The sequence below is a fragment of the Oncorhynchus mykiss genome, chromosome 30 (assembly GCF_057628025.1).
Source record: "Oncorhynchus mykiss isolate SJ-2025 chromosome 30, ASM5762802v1, whole genome shotgun sequence".
Classification (NCBI taxonomy): domain Eukaryota; kingdom Metazoa; phylum Chordata; class Actinopteri; order Salmoniformes; family Salmonidae; genus Oncorhynchus; species Oncorhynchus mykiss.
This window is the reverse complement of record NC_143051.1, coordinates 16,820,955-16,840,146: the sequence shown is the minus strand read 5'-3', so window position 1 is coordinate 16,840,146 and position 19,192 is coordinate 16,820,955. Positions and strand designations below refer to the sequence as shown.

At 44.6% G+C, this 19,192-nt stretch overlaps 1 protein-coding gene across 1 annotated transcript in view; it reads left to right on the top strand.

Moving 5' to 3' along the window:
• Positions 1 to 19,192, top strand: part of vps50 (VPS50 EARP/GARPII complex subunit) — a 222,461-nt gene that overhangs the window by 124,184 nt on the left and 79,085 nt on the right. The window contains exons 19-22 of the mRNA XM_036971386.2: positions 61 to 179; positions 2,139 to 2,248; positions 9,867 to 9,988; positions 18,604 to 18,684. Of these exons, the coding sequence (XP_036827281.1) occupies positions 61 to 179; positions 2,139 to 2,248; positions 9,867 to 9,988; positions 18,604 to 18,684 (432 nt within the window). The remainder of the gene's footprint in view (positions 1 to 60; positions 180 to 2,138; positions 2,249 to 9,866; positions 9,989 to 18,603; positions 18,685 to 19,192) is intronic.

Genomic DNA, 19,192 nt, shown 5'->3' with positions numbered 1-19,192 from the left:
TAAACCTTTTTCTAAATGGCCATATTTGAAGGATATTGTTACTATTCTTCCCCTCTGCAGTATGAGTCCGATGAGCTGGAGAAGTGTGTGTACCAGGACTATGACAGCGACAGTGACGTCCCTGATGAACTCAAGCAGGACTACGTGGACGAGCAGACCGGAGACGTCCCTCTCAAGAGGTCAGTTCAAAAGTCACGACGTGATGATGTCATACCCCGTGACCTCACTGGTCAAGTTCTCAAGTACTATGCCAGTAGTTAATGTATGATGAACAACTATAATTGGAAAGATGCGTACACTATTTACATAATGTAGGAGTGAGCAGCTACACATATCTCTGAGGTGGTTATTCCAAATATGTAGCCAATACATTCATTTTAATTGCAGCCATTTCAACACTACACTGAGGAAAAAAACAATTCTCATTGTTTTTTTCTGTGTATTGTTGAATAACCGCCTCAGAGATGTGTAGCTGCTCATTCCTACATAACCCATCAATGTTGGCACATTTGCATGAAGTCCCTTTTCTACATAATGAACAATTGTTTTACCCTCCCCTCACTGATTAACACTCGAATCCCATGATAAACACACAGGCAATCATTATCCCTCTTTGGTGGAGAAATGAGGATGAATTAACACACTGAAGGAGGCAGTTTCTACCCATGTGAATGTGTTCTTAAATCTTCATCTTCTATAGTATTGGAAGTGTTTGAATGAAGCCGTTTTGTAACAGATCATTAAAATACATTACTGTGCCTTCCACTGGAAGAGTTACTTGTGGGCGCTTTAGTTTTATGTTATGCAAATTGTCACCATTTTAGTAGCGGCATTTTTGCGGTTATTATTTAAGGCCTCTTCCTAAACTGGTGTAATGTGTGTCGTAAATCACAATCACAATTAGCAAGGCTCATCATGGTTTCATGGAGTTATGAATGTATAATGCCGCTCTTTCACTGTTCATGCACGCACACACACACACACACATTGTTCTCTTGCTAACGAAGTAGAGGGGAGATTCTTTCTGCAGTAAATCAGTGTGTAGACTGTGTATGTGGACTACGTGCTACGATACGGCAGCTAATTGTGTGATATCGCCAGATGTGCAGCAGAGTGCAAAAACCACATTGTTTACTTATTCAACAGCTCTTCATTAGGAACGGATGTTGGATGTAGGAAGTAATGAATTGAAAATGTACATAGACATGACACACTTGATTTCCATGCATGTTGTACAGATGTAGGATCTTAATTTGAGCCAGTTTGCTACAGCGGAGCAGGAGAATAATCCTGCAGCTACAGGAAATGTGAATTATGTGGATAATAATTAATATACATTTTTGTGGGGGTTGATAGATTTTTTGTAAGGGAAAATCAAGTCTGTAATTTCAAAGTGGAAATCACAAACTTCAAAAGCCTTTTTAAACCTCAAATCCAAAGTTCTCCTGCAACAGGGTGTTCAAATTAAGATCCTACATCTGAATGGTGAGAGCCTTGGGTTAACTTCATGCTGCACAAGCTAATGGGGATCCTTAATAAATACAATACTGTACATGGTGCCTGCAGAGTCTGCATTCACCCCGATGTGTTGTACTGAGCTAAGCCTCTAACATGCTCATTTCCCAATCTTTCAGAGGGGATCACTGGCTAATTGATGCGCTGCAGGAAGTTGACATCTAGGTCCAGGAATTAGAGATGTACTAATGAATGGTGGTAGATGATGTTTAATCGTTAGTCGGAGGGCAGGTTCTGTAAGATTAGCTGTTCACCACCCCCCCAACCCTGGTGTCGTTTTAGCTGTGTCTTTGGCCCCGCTCTTGTGTCACGCCACTTAATTGATCAATTAAAAATATTTTATGAATGAATGTCTGGGCTCAAGCAACGAGCTTTAGGGTTATGAACCTGAACAGCTGTCTGTGTCTGGGCTCAACCACTGAACCACAGGGTTATGAACCTGTACAACTGTCTGTGTTTGGGCTCAAGCACTGAGCCATGGTTATCACCAAGCCTCGGTTATGAAACTGAACCGCTGTCTTGAACATCACCATGTCGTCATTTAGTTTCTTGTCTGGCCCTCCTGACCTGCAAGCATTGGCCTTGTTGTCCTGCCCACACGCCTCTCCTCTCTCCCTAATCAGTGCGTCAAGGGAGACCCTGCGCAGCAGGAAGAAGTCTGACTACAGCCTAAACAAAGGCTCCAACGCTCCCATCCTGACCAACACAACCCTCAACGTGATCCGACTGGTCGGTGAGTAATCTTTTCCTTCTGTTCCTCTCCTTTCACCTCCCAGAAGCTTCCAAAAGTGATGACGGTGGTGACCCCTTTCTCGCCGCAGAGACCTTTTATAATGGCACCAATTAACAAGCTAAATGCACATTAAGAATGTGAGGATCCAGGACCCTGTTCCCAAGGCTACCTGCCATCATTAGCCTGTTGTATCCCCTTCGAACCCCTGTGACATTTACTTTCTTAAGTGCAATTTAAACAGCTAAACATTTAAACGTCAGTTGTGATGTGTCTGGGCCCGAGCCGTCAAATTGGCTTCCTTCGCAAATTGAAACCCCTCCTTTTGATTTATTTTAATCGGAGAAGAAGAAATGTAATTATGATAAGCAAGGTAGTTAAGGATCCTAGTTAAAGAAATCTCAAATTTGTCAAAGGTATTAAAACGACTTTCTGAATGACCAGCGCAGTACACTTACAATGTGGTACATTTTATTCAACCAACAGCATTTCAGATGCATAATAGTACATGTATACATAGTAAGTAAAATAAAATAAATCCTCATCTGGGTTGTACTGTAGCATTCACTGAAAGATAAAGTGAGAAAGTGCCGTTCTAAGCTCAAAGTCGAGTGGCTGTTTCATCAGTTCTGACTCAATGGTAACCTTGTTACAGCCCAGTGCTTTGTAGCTGTTAGTTTTTATGAACATTTTCTCAAATTAAATTCCATCCCCTCAGAGTACATGTAAATGCTCCATTGGCAAGGCAGATTATTATTATAACCCCCCCCTCTCTCAAGGATACTATTCCATTATGATTGACTTCAAACATCAGAGATTACATTACTATGGGAGTCCGTGGGACCTAATGTTACCCCAGCTCCAATGTTGCCTGCTTTAGTTGGATATGATGAGCGGTTGATACCCTTTACGTTCCAGGAGATATAGAGGTCGGAATATAAAATAGATTAAGTCAGTCGTTTCATCACATTCTAATTGTGTTTTCATTTGGTGCAGTGCTGATGTGAAACATCCTGTCAAATGTTTGATCACAAGTTTAACGCCAATATTAAAAACCAATGTCATAGCTACCGTGCACACTTATATAACGTAGGTACAGGACGTAATGACGCCACGTAAAATGTTGCAACACAGCATTCCTGACTTAGCCCACAATGTCTGCTGTGTGGATCGAGCAGTCAACAAGTCGAGCAGTCATTTGAAAGAGTAAGAACATTTCAGCGAGACAACTCAATGGTGAAATCCATTAAAGCCAAGATAATGGAATTCATTGCCCTTGACAATCAACCTTTTTCTGTCGTGTATGATGTTGTCTTTAGCTGACTGGTCGAGCACCGGTACTATCTTGGAAATATTCAGTCAATCATATTTCTCAAATACCGGAGTCTGTGAGTTCAAATAGACTTTTATTACAACATAATAAAAGCCGAGCTCGTTCATGAAAACTACTTTCCAGTCTTGGCACATACTTCTTATACATTTTTCCTCCTTATGTCACACCCATAGTAACTCCTCTTAATTACTCATCCCCTCTGGCATTTAGCCACCGTTATCTTATTGCCTTGCACTGAGTTTAGTTTGGTTTCATATTAGGGAATGTAAACTGTAGAGCCTCACCGATAGTTTAAAAATGCAGACAGGTACTCTCCTTAAGACAGGTGCATGAATGTGGGACCAAAGCAACAGCAACTTTACAGAAATAACCAGACTTGTCATCCTGCTAACTCCTCTGAAAGGGACACCCATGTTCTGGTAAAGTCCCAAAATGTGTAATCATAGCAACAGTACATATTAGGCCATAACACCGTTACAAATATAAACAGTCATGTCCACTCCCCAGACAAGTGCATGTCTAATGGTGTCTAATGATCCAGAGCACATATAGAGAGCACTAGTTTTGCTGACTCTCCTGAAATGTATAATGGTACCAAGTGCGCTATTTTTCAGACGTTGCCCTACCGGAGTTACTCAGTAATAGCGTCACAACATACAGTTGAAGTCGGAAGTTTACATACACCTTAGCCAAGTACATTTAAACTCAGTTTTTCACAATTCCTGACAATTCATTCCAGTAAGAATTCCCTGTCTTCGGTCAGTTAGGATCACCACTTTATTTTAACAATGTGAAATGTCAGAATAATAGTAGAGAGAGTGTTTTATTTCAGCTTTTATTTCTTTCATCACATTCCCAGTGTGTCAGAAGTTTACATACACTCAATTATTATTTGGTAGCATTGCCTTTAAATTGTTTAACTTGGGTCAAACGTTTCGGGTAGCCTTCCAGAAGCTTCCCACAATAAGTTGGGTGAATTTTGTCCCATTCCTCCTGACAGAGCTGGTGTAACTGAGTCAGGTTTGTAGGTCTCCTCGCTCGCGCACACTTTTTCAGTTCTGCCCACAAATGTTCAATGGGATTGAGGTCAGGGCTTTGTGATGGCCACTCCAATACCTTGACTTTGTTGTCCTAACTTTGGAAGTATGCTTGGGGTCATTGTCCGTTTGGAAGACCCATTTGCGACCAAGCTTTAACTTCCTGACTGATGTCTTGAGATGTTGCTTCAATATATCCACATAATTTACCATCCTCGTGATGCCATCTATTTTGTGAAGTGCAGCAGTACCTCCTGCAGCAAAGCACCCCCACAACATGATGCTGCCACCCCCGTGCTTCACAGTTGGGATGGTGTTCTTCGGCTTGCAAGCCCCCCCCCCCCCTTTTCCTCCAAACATAACGATGGTTATCATGGCCAAACAGTTCTATTTTTGTTTCATCAGACCAGAGGACATTTCTCTAAAAAGTCTGATCTTTGTCCCCATGTGCAGTTGCATTCTGTAGTGGTTTTGGAGCAGTGGCTTCTTCCTTGCTGACCGGCCTTTCAGGTTATGTCGATATAGGACTCGTTTTACTGTGGATATAGATACTTTTGTACCTGTTTACTCCAGCATCTTCACAAGGTAATTTGCTGCTGTTCTGGGATTGATTTGCACTTTTCGCACCAAAGTACGTTCATCTCTAGGAGACAGAACACGTCTCCTTCCTGAGCGGTATGACAGCTGCGTGGTCACATGGCGTTTATGCTTGTGTACTATTGTTTGTACAGATGAACGTGGTACCTTCAGGCATTTGGAAATTGCTCCCAAGGATGAACCAGACTTGTGGAGGTCTATGCTGATTTCTTTTAATTTTCCCATGATGTCATGCGAAGAGGCACTGAGTTTGAAGGTAGGACTTGAAATACATCCTCAGGTACACCTCAAATTGACTCAAATTATTAGCATATCAGAAGCTTCTAAAGCCATGACATAATTTTCTGGAATTTTCCAAGCTGTTTAAAGGCAGTCAACTTAGTGCATGTTAACTTCTGACCCACTGAAATTGTGATATGGGGAAATATAAGTGAAATAATCTGTCTGTTAACAATTGTTGGGAAAATTACTTCATAAACTATAGTTTGTTAACAAGAATTTTGTGAATTGGTTGAAAAACGAGTTTTAATGACTCCAACCTAAGTGTATATAAACTTCCAACTTCAACTGTATATACTATGGAACGCTGTTTGGATGTCAAAAAAGATACAGTGGAACTGTCAAAGCTGTAAAAAAAAAAAAAAAAGTCTGCAAACAAGCAAACCGGTCACGAATGATGTGTTTACAATATCGCGCTGGTAATAAAGCATATTTTGTTCGACCGAAACTTCTGGGGTAGCTAGCTTTAGCTTGGTACCTAGCTAGCACCAATACAACCAGCCTGAAAACAATGACTAGTGGAAATAAAGTCATTTTCATTATTCTTAGCAATGATTTAGGAATCCTTGTAAGTAAGTATTAGCTAGGTTGCCACTTGTTGTTCTCCTATTGAAATTGAACTTCAGTTCATGAAGATAAATAGCTAGCCAGCTACTTAACCCTGTTGCCCAAAGCTAACATTATAAGCAGCCAGCTAGCTTCATCTGGCTTGTGAGGATCGACCGGACCGGGTTATGTGTTGTGAACCTAGCCACAATAATTAGGCACAATAGTGGAATTTGCGGTTTGCCTTCAAAATAAAAGTATGTCATTGACATTGATGCAAATGAATACAAATAGTTATGCCATACTTTTATTTTGAAGGCTAACTGCAAAGTCCACTATTTTGGCTAATCCTTATTGTGGCTAGTTTCACATAGATAGGTCCGACCACCAAATAAAATTTTATTTGTCACATACACATGGTTAGCAGATGTTAATGCGAGTGTAGTGAAATGCTTGTGGTTCTAGTTCCGACCATGCAGTAATATCTAACAAGTAATCTAACCTAACAATTTCACAAATACCTTCTACACACAAGTGTAAAGGTAAGAATATGTACATAACATATGAATGAGTGATGGCCGAACGGCATACGCAAGATGCAGTAGATGGTATAGAGTACAGTATATAGATGAGTAATGTAGGGTATGTAAACATTATATAAAGTGGCATTGTTTAAAGTGGCTAGTGATACATTTATTACATCAATTTTTTCATTATTAAAGTGGCTAGTGGCTCGGGTGGTTGTTGTCCTTGAGGATCTTTTTGGCCTTCCTGTGACATCGGGTGGTGTAGGTGTCCTGGAGGGCAGGTAGTTTGCCCCCGGTGATGCATTGTGCAGACCTCACTACCCTCTGGAGAGCCTTTACGGTTGTGGGCAGAGCAGTTGCCGTACCAGGCGGTGATACAGCCCGACAGGATGCTCTCGATTGTGCATCTGTAAAAGTTTGTGTGTTTTTGGTAGAGGTCGACTGATTATGATTTTTCACGGCCGATACCGATTAATCAGACATTTTTTTAAACTTTCTTTGTAATAATGACAATTACAACAATACTGAATTAACACTTATTTTAACTTAATATAATACATCAATAAAATCAATGTAGCCTCAACTAATAATGAAACATGTTCAATTTGGTTTAAATAATGCAAAAACAAGGTGTTGGAGAAGAAAGTAAAAGTGAAATATGTGCCATGTAAGAAAGCTAACGTTTAAGTTCCTTGCTCAGAACATGAGAACATATGAAAGTTGGTGATTCCTTTTAACATGAGTCTTCAATATTCCCAGGTAAGAAGTTTTACGTTGTAGTTATTATAGGACTATTTCTCTCTATACCATTTCATTGACCTTTGACTATTGGATGTTCTTACAGTGCCTTGCGAAAGTATTCGGCCCCCTTGAACTTTGCGACCTTTTGCCACATTTCAGGCTTCAAACATAAAGATATAAAACTGTATTTTTTTTGTGAAGAATCAACAACAAGTGGGACACAATCATGAAGTGGAACGACATTTATTGGATATTTCAAACTTTTTTAACAAATCAAAAACTGAAAAATTGGGCGTGCAAAATTATTCGGACCCCTTGAACTTTGCGAGTGAATCTGTCGTTCTGCCCCTGAACGAGGCATTTAACCCACCGTTCCTAGGCCGTCATTGAAAATCAGAATCTGTTCTTAACTGACTTGCTTAGTTAAATAAAGATGAAATAAAGGTGTAAAAATTTTTTTTTAAATCCATTACTGATTTCCGATTGTTATGAAAAGTTGAAATCGGCCCTAATTAATTGTCCATTCCGATTTAATCGGTCGACCTCTAGTTTTTGCTGAAAGGCTGACTTTCTTCAGCCTCCTGAGGTTGAAGAGGCGCTGCTGCGCCTTCTTCACCACGCTGTCTGTGTGGGTGGACCATTTCAGTTGGTCCGTGATGTGTACGCCGAGGCACTTAACATTTTCCACCTTCTCCACTACTGTCCCGTCAATGTGGATAGGGGCTCTGCTGTTTCCTGAAGTCCACGATCATCGATCATCTCCTTTGTTTTGTTGACGTTGAGTGTGAGGGTATTTTCCTGACACCACACTCCGAGGGCCCTCACCTCCTCCCTGTAGGCCGTCTCGTCGTTGTCAAGCCTACCACTGTAGTTGCGTCTTCAAACTTGATGATCGAGTTGGAGGCGTGCATGGCCACGCAGTCATGGGTGAACAGGGAGTACAGGAGAGGGCTGAGAACGCACCCTTGTGGGGTGGAGTTTTGAGGATCAGCGGGGTGGAGATGTTGTTACCTACCCTCACCACCTGGGGGCGGCCCGTCTGGAATTCCAGGACCCAGTTGCACAGGGCGGGGTTGAGACCCAGGGTCTCGAGCTTGATGACGAGTTTGGAGGTACTATGGTGTAATCGATGAACAGCATTCTTACATAGGTATTCCTCTTGTCCAGATGGGTTAGGGCAGTGTGATTGCGATTGCGTCGTCTGTGGACCTATTGGGGCGGTAAGCAAATTGGAGTGGGTCTAGGGTGTCAGGTAGGGTGGAGGTGATATGGTCCTTGACTAGTCTCTCAAAGCACTTCATGATGACGGAAGTGAGTGCTACGGAAGTGACAGTTACCTTCGCTTTATTGGGAAGCGGAACAATGGTGGCCCTCTTGAAGTATGTGGGAACAGCAGACTGGGATAAGGATTGATTGAATATGTCTGTAAATTAATCAAATAAGAACTGTTTTATAAATTAGGGTTATTTTAGATGATGACACACAGCTATATAGTTAGATAGCTAACTATAGCTACTGAAACAGATGATGTCGTTTTGCTATGTTTTTGGGGAAGACATTGTTTGCATCCATCAGCTAACTATCTTTTTTTATGACCAGCACATTAGGTGCGCGAGACAACTTTAACAGCGTCATAGCATACGTATCGATGAATCGTTGTGACATATGGAATATGACTGATAGTGTAATCAATGCGTAATAACTACATAAAACATGTATGAACGCGTTAAATTATTATGTGACGTGCAGTCATATTCAGGTCCTGATTGGTTAAGAAGCTTATTTGACACGTATCTTTTTTGACACAGAAAGACCCAAACGGCGTTCTGTAGAGATCCTGGTTGAGAATGAAATGACTGAACAAGTGAACCAAACAGCATAGTGTGTGTGTGTGTGTGTAACCTTTATTTAACTAAGCAAATCAGCTAGAACACATTTTTATTTACAAAGACGGCACGGATGATGCTGGGCCAATTGCGTGCCACCCTATGGGACTCCCAATCACTGCCGGATGTGATACAGCCTGGATTCGAACCAGGGACTGTAGCAACACCTCTTGCACTGAGATGCAGTGCTTTAGACCTCTGCGTCCGTGTGTGTGTTAACTATTTAACTGTACTAAAATGCTTAAAAGGCCACAGAAATGTTTTAATATCGGTTATCGATATCAGGTTTTTTGGCAAGGAAAATATTGGATATCGGTATCGGCCAAAAATGTCATATCGGTGCGTCACTAATCTGAACATGTGCTGTTAATTGGCCAGAGGATATTCAATGAAATGTTAGATTCAAACATTTAGATTTGTCCTATTCACATCCTAAAAAAAAAGATGGAATTATTGAATGTGTGGCTTTTGTAACTTTGTCCGATCAGGAATATGAAAGATAAACCATGAATTTCCAAGTATCTAATATTCCATCCCCAGTACTTTTTGACTTTTGATCTTTTTTTGTTTTGCATTTCTGTTGGTAATTGATATTAACTGATATAAACTATATTGTCATTTAACATATAATAAGGTGTAATAATATAAATGCCATTTGTAATCTCTCTCATACAGGGAAGTACATACAGATGATGAACATTCTGAAACCAATAGCCTTTGACGTCATCCACTGTGTTTCCCAGCTGTTTGATTACTACCTGTATGCTGTCTACACCTTCTTCGGCCGCAATGATATGGTACGGAAAATGACCTAATGGCGCCCAGATTAAGCCTTGACTACAAAGCTATTTCAATGGAGATTATTCATTGACCATTGAGGCTTAATCTGTGTCCAGGAAACCGGTCCTGGGGGGAGACATATTACTGTACTTGACAGGCTTACGTTATGTTCATTAGTGTCCACTATGTGTTTTATCATTTTCTATATTATTTACCACGGGATTATCTGTATGTGTGCACTGCTTCTATGTTCCACCTTTCGTACACACATCACTCATGGGAAATGGTCATGGGGCTGTTGCTGAAATGACCTGAGATTGTTTTTCCCTTCTGTTGATCCAATGTCTGAGAGCTGTTTTAGTGCTTGTAATGGTGTTGTAATGGTGTTGTAATGGTGTTGGTTTTCATCACGTCACCCTCCTTGAAAACATTGCGTTGTTACAGATGTTTCCCAACTGTTCACTAAGATAAGGGCACACAGAGTGACAGGGCACACAGAGTGACAGGGCCACACGGAGTGACAGGGCACACAGAGTGACAGGGCCACACGGAGTGACAGGGCCACACGGAGTGACAGGGCACACGGAGTGACAGGGCACACGGAGTGACAGGGCACACGGAGTGACAGGGGCACACGGAGTGACAGGGCCACACGGAGTGACGGGCACACGGAGTGACAGGGCCACACGGAGTGACAGGGCACACGGAGTGACAGGGGCACACGGAGTGACAGGGGCACACGGAGTGACAGGGGCACACGGAGTGACAGGGCACACGGAGTGACAGGGGCACACGGAGTGACAGGGGCACACGGAGTGACAGGGGCACACGGAGTGACAGGGGCACACGGAGTGACAGGGGCACACGGAGTGACAGGGGCACACGGAGTGACAGGGGCACACGGAGTGACAGGGGCACACGGCGTGACAGGGGCACACGGCGTGACAGGGGCACATGGCGTGGGATGAAACCAGTATTGCGATACCGGTTAGTGTAGGGGCAAAGAAACAAAACACGAAGCAGATGTAATTTCTTTAGGAAAACAGCCCTAATGTTGGAAACATTATGTTGTCATCCAGAGTCACATGTTTATTTTCCAAGCTATAGAACACAATATTTTACATACACCATGTTTTTAAAGGACCAAAGAATTTGGTCTGCTTTTTTTTGCCATGGAAAAAATATTGTGATACTGGTATCATTACAGGCCTACAAAACAACATTGTTTCGTTGTCACGTTAAAACTCCTCTGAGGCTATTTTAGTGGCTAAAGAAAGAGCTTGGTGTGCTTGCAACTGTGCGACTGGTAAACCCCGGGGGAGCTGCTAATGATGTCAACAAAATGGCTGTCACATGCCAGAGTAGATGAGGCCCTGCTGCTGATCTGCTGCCTTTTTTACCTTCTATTTGCCTGTCTGTCTTTCTCTTCTCCGGTCTCTTTTCTCTCTATCGCGCCCTCTTTCTCTGTCTCTCTTTTCTCTCTATCGCGCCCTCTTTCTCTGTCTCTCTTTTCTCTCTATCGCGCCCTCTTTCTCTCTCTCTTTTCTCTCTATCGCGCCCTCTCTGTCTCTCTTTTCTCTCTATCGCGCCCTCTTTCTCTGTCTCTGTTTTCTCTCTATCGCGCCCTCTTTCTCTGTCTCTCTTTTCTCTCTATCGCGCCCTCTTTCTCCTGTCTCTTTTCTCTCTATCGCGCCCTCTTTCTCCTGTCTCTTTTCTCTCTATTGCGCCCTCTTTCTCATGTCTCTCTTTTCTCTCTATCGCGCCCTCTTTCTCCTGTCTCTTTTCTCTATCGCGCCCTCTTTCTCTGTCTCTCTTTTCTCTCTATCGCGCCCTCTTTCTCTGTCTCTCTTTTCTCTCTATCGCGCCCTCTTTCTCTGTCTCTCTTTTCTCTCTATCGCGCCCTCTTTCTCTGTCTCTCTTTTCTCTCTATCGCACCCTCTTTCTGTCTCTCTTTTCTCTCTATCGCGCCCTCTTTCTGGCTCTCTTTTCTCTCTTTCGCGCCCTCTTTCTCTGTCTCTGTTTTCTCTCTATCGCGCCCTCTTTCTGTCTCTTTTCTCTCTATCGCGCCCTCTTTCTCTGTCTCTGTTTTCTCTCTATCGCGCCCTCTTTCTCTGTCTCTGTTTTCTCTCTATCGCGCCCTCTTTCTCCTGTCTCTTTTCTCTCTATCGCGCCCTCTTTCTCTGTCTCTGTTTTCTCTCTATCGCGCCCTCTTTCTCTGTCTCTCTTTTCTCTCTATCGCACCCTCTTTCTCCTTTCTCTTTTCTCTCTATCGCGCCCTCTTTCTCTGTCTCTCTTTTCTCTCTATTGCGCCCTCTTTCTCCAGTCTTTTTTCTCTCTATCGCGCCCTCTTTCTCCTGTCTCTTTTCTCTCTATCGCGCCCTCTTTCTCCTGTCTCTTTTCTCTCTATCGCGCCCTCTTTCTCGCTCTCTTTTCTCTCTATCGCGCCCTCTTTCTCTATCGCGCCCTCTTTCTCTGTCTCTGTTTTCTCTCTATCGCGCCCTCTTTCTCTGTCTCTGTTTTCTCTCTATCGCTCCCTCTTTCTCCTGTCTCTTTTCTCTCTATCGCACCCTCTTTCTGTCTCTCTTTTCTCTCTATCGCACCGTCTTTCTCTCTCTTTTCTCTCTATCGCGCCCTCTTTCTGTCTCTTTTCTCTCTATCGCGCCCTCATTCTCTCTCTCTTTTCTCTCTTTCGCGCCCTCTTTCTCTGTCTCTCTTTTCTCTCTATCGCGCCCTCTTTCTCTGTCTCTCTTTTCTCTCTATCGCGCCCTCTTTCTCTCTCTCTTTTCTCTCTATCGCGCCCTCTTTCTGTCTCTCTTTTCTCTCTATCGCGCCCTCTTTCTCTGTCTCTCTTTTCTCTCTATCGCGCCCTCTTTCTCCTGTCTCTCTTTTCTCTCTATCGCGCCCTCTTTCTCCTGTCTCTCTTTTCTCTCTATTGCGCCCTCATTCTCTCTCTTTTCTCTCTTTCGCGCCCTCTTTCTGTCTCTTTTCTCTCTATCGCGCCCTCTTTCTGTCTCTCTTTTCTCTCTATCGCGCCCTCTTCCTCTGTCTCTCTTTTCTCTCTATCGCGCCCTCTTTCTCTGTCTCTGTTTTCTCTCTATCGCGCCCTCTTTCTGTCTCTCTTTTCTCTCTATCGCGCCCTCTTTCTGTCTCTCTTTTCTCTCTATCGCGCCCTCTTTCTCTGTCTCTCTTTTCTCTCTATCGCGCCCTCTTTCTCTGTCTCTGTTTTCTCTCTATCGCGCCCTCTTTCTCCTGTCTCTTTTCTCTCTATCGCGCCCTCTTTCTCCTGTCTCTTTTCTCTCTATTGCGCCCTCTTTCTCATGTCTCTCTTTTCTCTCTATCGCGCCCTCTTTCTCTGTCTCTCTTTTCTCTCTATCGCGCCCTCTTTCTCTGTCTCTGTTTTCTCTCTATCGCGCCCTCTTTCTCTGTCTCTCTTTTCTCTCTATCGCGCCCTCTTTCTCTGTCTCTCTTTTCTCTCTATCGCGCCCTCTTTCTCCTTTCTCTTTTCTCTCTATCGCGCCCTCTTTCTCCTGTCTCTCTTTTCTCTCTATCGCGCCCTCTTTCTCCTGTCTCTTTTCTCTCTATCGCGCCCTCTTTCTCTGTCTCTCTTTTCTCTCTATCGCGCCCTCTTTCTCCAGTCTTTTTTCTCTCTATCGCGCCCTCTTTCTCCTGTCTCTTTTCTCTCTATCGTGCCCTCTTTCTCTCTCTCTTTTCTCTCTATCGCGCCCTCTTTCTCTCTCTCTTTTCTCTCTATCGCGCCCTCTTTCTGTCTCTCTTTTCTCTCTCGCGCCCTCTTTCTCTGTCTCTCTTTTCTCTCTATCGCGCCCTCTTTCTCTGTCTCTCTTTTCTCTCTATCGCGCCCTCTTTCTCTGTCTCTGTTTTCTCTCTATCGCGCCCTCTTTCTCGCTCTCTTTTCTCTCTTTCGCGCCCTCTTTCTCTGTCTCTTTCTCTCTCGCGCCCTCTTTCTCTTTCTGTTTTCTCTATCGCGCCCTCTTTCTCTCTGTTTTCTCTATCACGCCCTCTTTCTCTGTCTCTGTTTTCTCTCTATCGCGCCCTCTTTCTCTGTCTCTGTTTTCTCTCTATCGCGCCCTCTTTCTGTCTCTCTTTTCTCTATCGCACCCTCTTTCTCTGTCTCTGTTTTCTCTCTATCGCGCCCTCTTTCTGTCTCTTTTCTCTCTATCGCGCCCTCTTTCTCTCTTTTCTCTCTATCGCACCCTCTTTCTCTGTCTCACTTTTCTCTCTATCGCGCCCTCTTTCTGTCTCTCTTTTCTCTTTATCGCGCCCTCTTTCTCTGCCTCTTTTCTCTCTATCGCGCCCTCTTTCTGTCTCTCTTTTCTCTCTATCGCACCCTCTTTCTCTGTCTCTTCTCTCTATCGCGCCCTCCTTCTCTGTCTCTTTTCTCTCTATCACGCCCTCTTTCTCTGTCTCTGTTTTCTCTCTATCGCGCCCTCTTTCTCTCTCTCTTTTCTCTCTATCGCACCCTCTTTCTCTGTCTCACTTTTCTCTCTATCGCGCCCTCTTTCTGTCTCTCTTTTCTCTTTATCGCGCCCTCTTTCTCTGCCTCTTTTCTCTCTATCGCGCCCTCTTTCTGTCTCTCTTTTCTCTCTATCGCGTCCTCTTTCTGTCTCTTTTCTCTCTATCGCACCCTCTTTCTCTGTCTCTTCTCTCTATCGCGCCCTCCTTCTCTGTCTCTTTTCTCTCTATCGCGCCCTCTTTCTCTGTCTCTCTTTTCTCTCTATCGCGCCCTCTTTCTCTCTCTGTTTCTTTCTGTCTCCCCGTCTTTCTTCCTTACGTTTTCATCTCTCCTTCTCATTCCTCCTCTCTCTGTCTTTCCTTCTCTGTTTCATTCTCCATCTCTCCCATTCTCTCCCCCTGTCTCTCTTCCTGCCTCGCACTCTGCCCTGCCTCGTTAGTTTCCAGTTCAATATGGCTCTCATTCATAGACACCCACACTCAAATGCTAATGCTTCATGAATATTTACAACCCCCCTTGAAAATTTATATGCACGTATAGGCTGTTATTGTGACCTATGGATGGCTTATACCATAAGTTGATATAGCCCTCCATTCCCTGAGTAATGAGCGACCATTAGTATTCAAAGGGGTTAAAGTGCCATTATATACTGCTGCGATATTGACTCTGTCACACACTTATGCTAAGATTCATTAGCTGCAGAGATTCACGGTTTCTTGTCCAGAGTTCTTGTCCATAACTCACCTTTCAGGCACTGGGGTGCAACTGGGGAAGAGGGGAAATACCTTATCCAGATGAAATGCTTTCCCTCCTCCCTCCCTCCTCCTGCACTCATCCCAGAGAGAGATAATAGATTGGCTCTCTGGGCAATTAGCAGAAATCTTAACAATAGTGGGAGATAGTGTTTTTATTTTCCCCTCTACGGCCATCTGTCTACAGGGCTCAAAGAGACTGATGTTGTTTACACAATATGCAAACCTACTCTGCTGCTGTCTGTCTTTCTCTCTGGGCTCACTCACTCACTCACTCACTCACTCACACACGTCATTCCCTTAAAATAAGTGGAGGAAGGACACTCAAACAGCTCTCTCAACCCTTTTTCCAGCACTCAATCATCTGGTCCTCCAAATACAAAAACCCAACAATTTAATTATTGCTTTTGTTAGCTTTATGTTGCTCCTCCAGTTCATTGTTTAATTTGCACCATTGGTTTTTTGCTTTGTTTGTTTTCTGTTGTCCTTGCTGATCCCAAGCCTGCCCCTAGCCTGGGTGTGCCCGGCAGCCAGGGGGACAGGGAGGCTGGTCCGGCCAGGCCTGTTGCCCCTTTCTGCTGGGTAAGACTGGGGCTCCGGTCCCATCACTAGTAGAGTAGTGGACAGACTCATCCTTCATCAACTGCAGTGTGCTGCATAGATAAATCTTAGAAAATCATCATGCTCATCCTCACCCTCTGTTAGCCCCGCCTAGTTCTGTGTCTCTCTTTCTCGCTCTCTCTCTCTTTCTCGCTCTCTCTCTTTCTCGCTTTCTCGCTCTCTCTCGCTCTCTCGCTCTCATGTGTGTCCTCTGCTCAGGCCTGGGTTCAGTAGTATTTCCTGACTACCTGTCCTGACCTGGAGAAACTTCTGGCCTTCGTCACAATGCCACCAGTATCAGAACTCAAATTAGAAATTTGACCTTAAACTTTCGATTCCAAAACCATGATCTTCCTTTGAATTGACTGTGAGTGCCTGGTGGAAAAACCAAGATCATTGCTGAGCCCAGGCTTCAATCATGAAGTGTGACGTGTCAACTGTTCTGTCTACAGACTGGGTTACTGTAAGTGAACCGCTTTTGAGAGTTTTTTTCTTTCTCCCTTGCCTTGGACTTTTTTTGGGTTGATGCAACCAATTTCCTTCTCTATTGTTACTTTCGCCTCAGTTCATCAAAACAACACCTTTGCTGGTAATGTGGTTAGCTACAGGCCCCTACTCTGTCATGGTAATGTGGTGAGAGTAGCAGCAGGCCCCTGCTCTGTCATGGTAATGTGGTTAGCTACAGGCCCTACTCTGTCATGGTAATGTGGTTAGCTACAGGCTCCTACTCTGTCATGGTAATGTGGTTAGCTACAGGCCCCTACTCTGTCATGGTAACATGGTTAGGTACAGGCTCCTACTCTGTCATGGTAATGTGGTTAGGTACAGGCTCCTACTCTGTCATGGTAATGTGGTTAGCTACAGGCCCCTACTCTGTCATGGTAACATGGTTAGGTACAGGCTCCTACTCTGTCATGGTAATGTGGTTAGCTACAGGCCCCTACTCTGTCATGGTAACATGGTTAGGTACAGGCTCCTACTCTGTCATGGTAATGTGGTTAGCTACAGGCTCCTACTCTGTCATGGTAATGTGGTTAGCTACAGGCCCCTACTCTGTCATGGTAACATGGTTAGCTACAGGCTCCTACTCTGTCATGGTAATGTGGTTAGCTACAGGCCCCTACTCTGTCATGGTAATGTGGTGAGAGTAGCAGCAGGCCCCTGCTCTGTCATGGTAATGTGGTTAGCTACCGGCCCCTACTCTGTCATGGTAATGTGGTGAGAGTAGCAGCAGGCCCCTGCTCTGTCATGGTAATGTGGTTAGCTACAGGCCCCTACTCTGTCATGGTAATGTGGTTAGCTACAGGCCCCTACTCTGTCATGGTAACATGGTTAGGTACAGGCTCCTACTCTGTCATGGTAATGTGGTTAGGTACAAGCTCCTACTCTGTCATGGTAATGTGGTTAGCTACAGGCCCTACTCTGTCATGGTAATGTGGTTAGCTACAGGCTCCTACTCTGTCATGGTAATGTGGTTAGCTACAGGCCCCTACTCTGTCATGGTAACATGGTTAGGTACAGGCTCCTACTCTGTCATGGTAATGTGGTTAGGTACAGGCTCCTACTCTGTCATGGTAATGTGGTTAGCTACAGGCCCCTACTCTGTCATGGTAACATGGTTAGGTACAGGCTCCTACTCTGTCATGGTAATGTGGTTAGCTACAGGCCCCTACTCTGTCATGGTAACATGGTTAGGTACAGGCTCCTACTCTGTCATGGTAATGTGGTTAGCTACAGGCTCCTACTCTGTCATGGTAATGTGGTTAGCTACAGGCCCCTACTCTGTCATGGTAACATGGTTAGCTACAGGCTCCTACTCTGTCATGGTAATGTGGTTAGCTACAGGCCCCTACTCTGTCATGGTAATGTGGTGAGAGTAGCAGCAGGCCCCTGGTCTGTCATGGTAATGTGGTTAGCTACCGGCCCCTACTCTGTCATGGTAATGTGGTGAGAGTAGCAGCAGGCCCCTGCTCTGTCATGGTAATGTGGTTAGCTACAGGCCCCTACTCTGTCATAGTAATGTGGTTAGCTACAGGCCCTACTCTGTCATGGTAATGTGGTTAGCTACAGGCTCCTACTCTGTCATGGTAATGTGGTTAGCTACAGGCCCCTACTCTGTCATGGTAATGTGGTTAGCTACAGGCCCTACTCTGTCATGGTAATGTGGTTAGCAACAGGCCCCTACTCTGTCATGGTAATGTGGTTAGCAACAGGCCCCTACTCTGTCATGGTAATGTGGTTAGCAACAGGCCCTACTCTGTCATGGTAATGTGGTTAGCTACAGGCCCCTACTCTGTCATGGTAATGTGGTTAGCTACAGGCCCTTACTCTGTCATGGTAATGTGGTTAGCTACAGGCCCCTACTCTGTCATGGTAATGTGGTTAGCAACAGGCCCCTACTCTGTCATGGTAATGTGGTTAGCAACAGGCCCTACTCTGTCATGGTAATGTGGTTAGCAACAGGCCCTACTCTGTCATGGTAATGTGAGATGGCGGAGTAATCCACAAATCTCCCAAACTGACAAGAACCATATCTCTTTCTCTCTCTTTTTCTCACTTTCTCTTTCAGACCTCTTGCCTAAATTTAGCTTCAGTGAAAAATTATACAATCTATGTCCAATAATGAGACTCCCAATGCTGTACTCATAGTACCCAATACTCATAGTACCCAATGCAGTGTAGATCCCCTGGTGGGCCCCCTCCTGTGATTCGATCCCTATGATTAGTTTGTGGTTAGATTGCAGTGTAGACAGGACGGTGCGTGTGTATTAACCGTGTGTGTGTGTGTGTGTGTGTGTCTGTTCTGCAGTATGAATCATCAGGTCCGGGTCTGATCAGCAGCCGACTGAGAACAACACTGAACAGAATCCAGGAGAGCCTCATCCAAATGGTAGGATAATAACTATTTCTCTCTCTATCTCTCTCTCCCTCTCTACCTCGCCCCCCTCCTCTCTCTTTCTCTCTCTGTTCCCTCTGCCTCGCCCCTCTGTTCCCTCTACCTCGACCCTATGTTCCCTCTACCTCGCCCCCTCCTCTCTCTTTCTCTCTCTGTTCCCTCTACCTCGCCCCCCTCCTCTCTCTTTCTCTCTCTGTTCTCTCTGCCTCGCCCCTCTGTTCCCTCTACCTCGCCCTCCTCCTCTCTCTTTCTCTCTCTCTACCTCGCCCCCTTCCTCTCTCTCTACCTCGCCCTGCCTCCTCTCTAACTACCTCGCCCTGCCTCCTCTCTCTCTACCTCGCCCTGACTCCTCTCTCTCTACCTCGCCCTGACTCCTCTCTCTCTACCTCGCCCTGACTCCTCTCTCTCTACCTCGCCCTGACTCCTCTCTCTCTACCTCGCCCTGCCTCCTCTCTCTCTACCTCGCCTTGCCTCCTCTCTCTCTACCTCGCCCTGCCTCTCT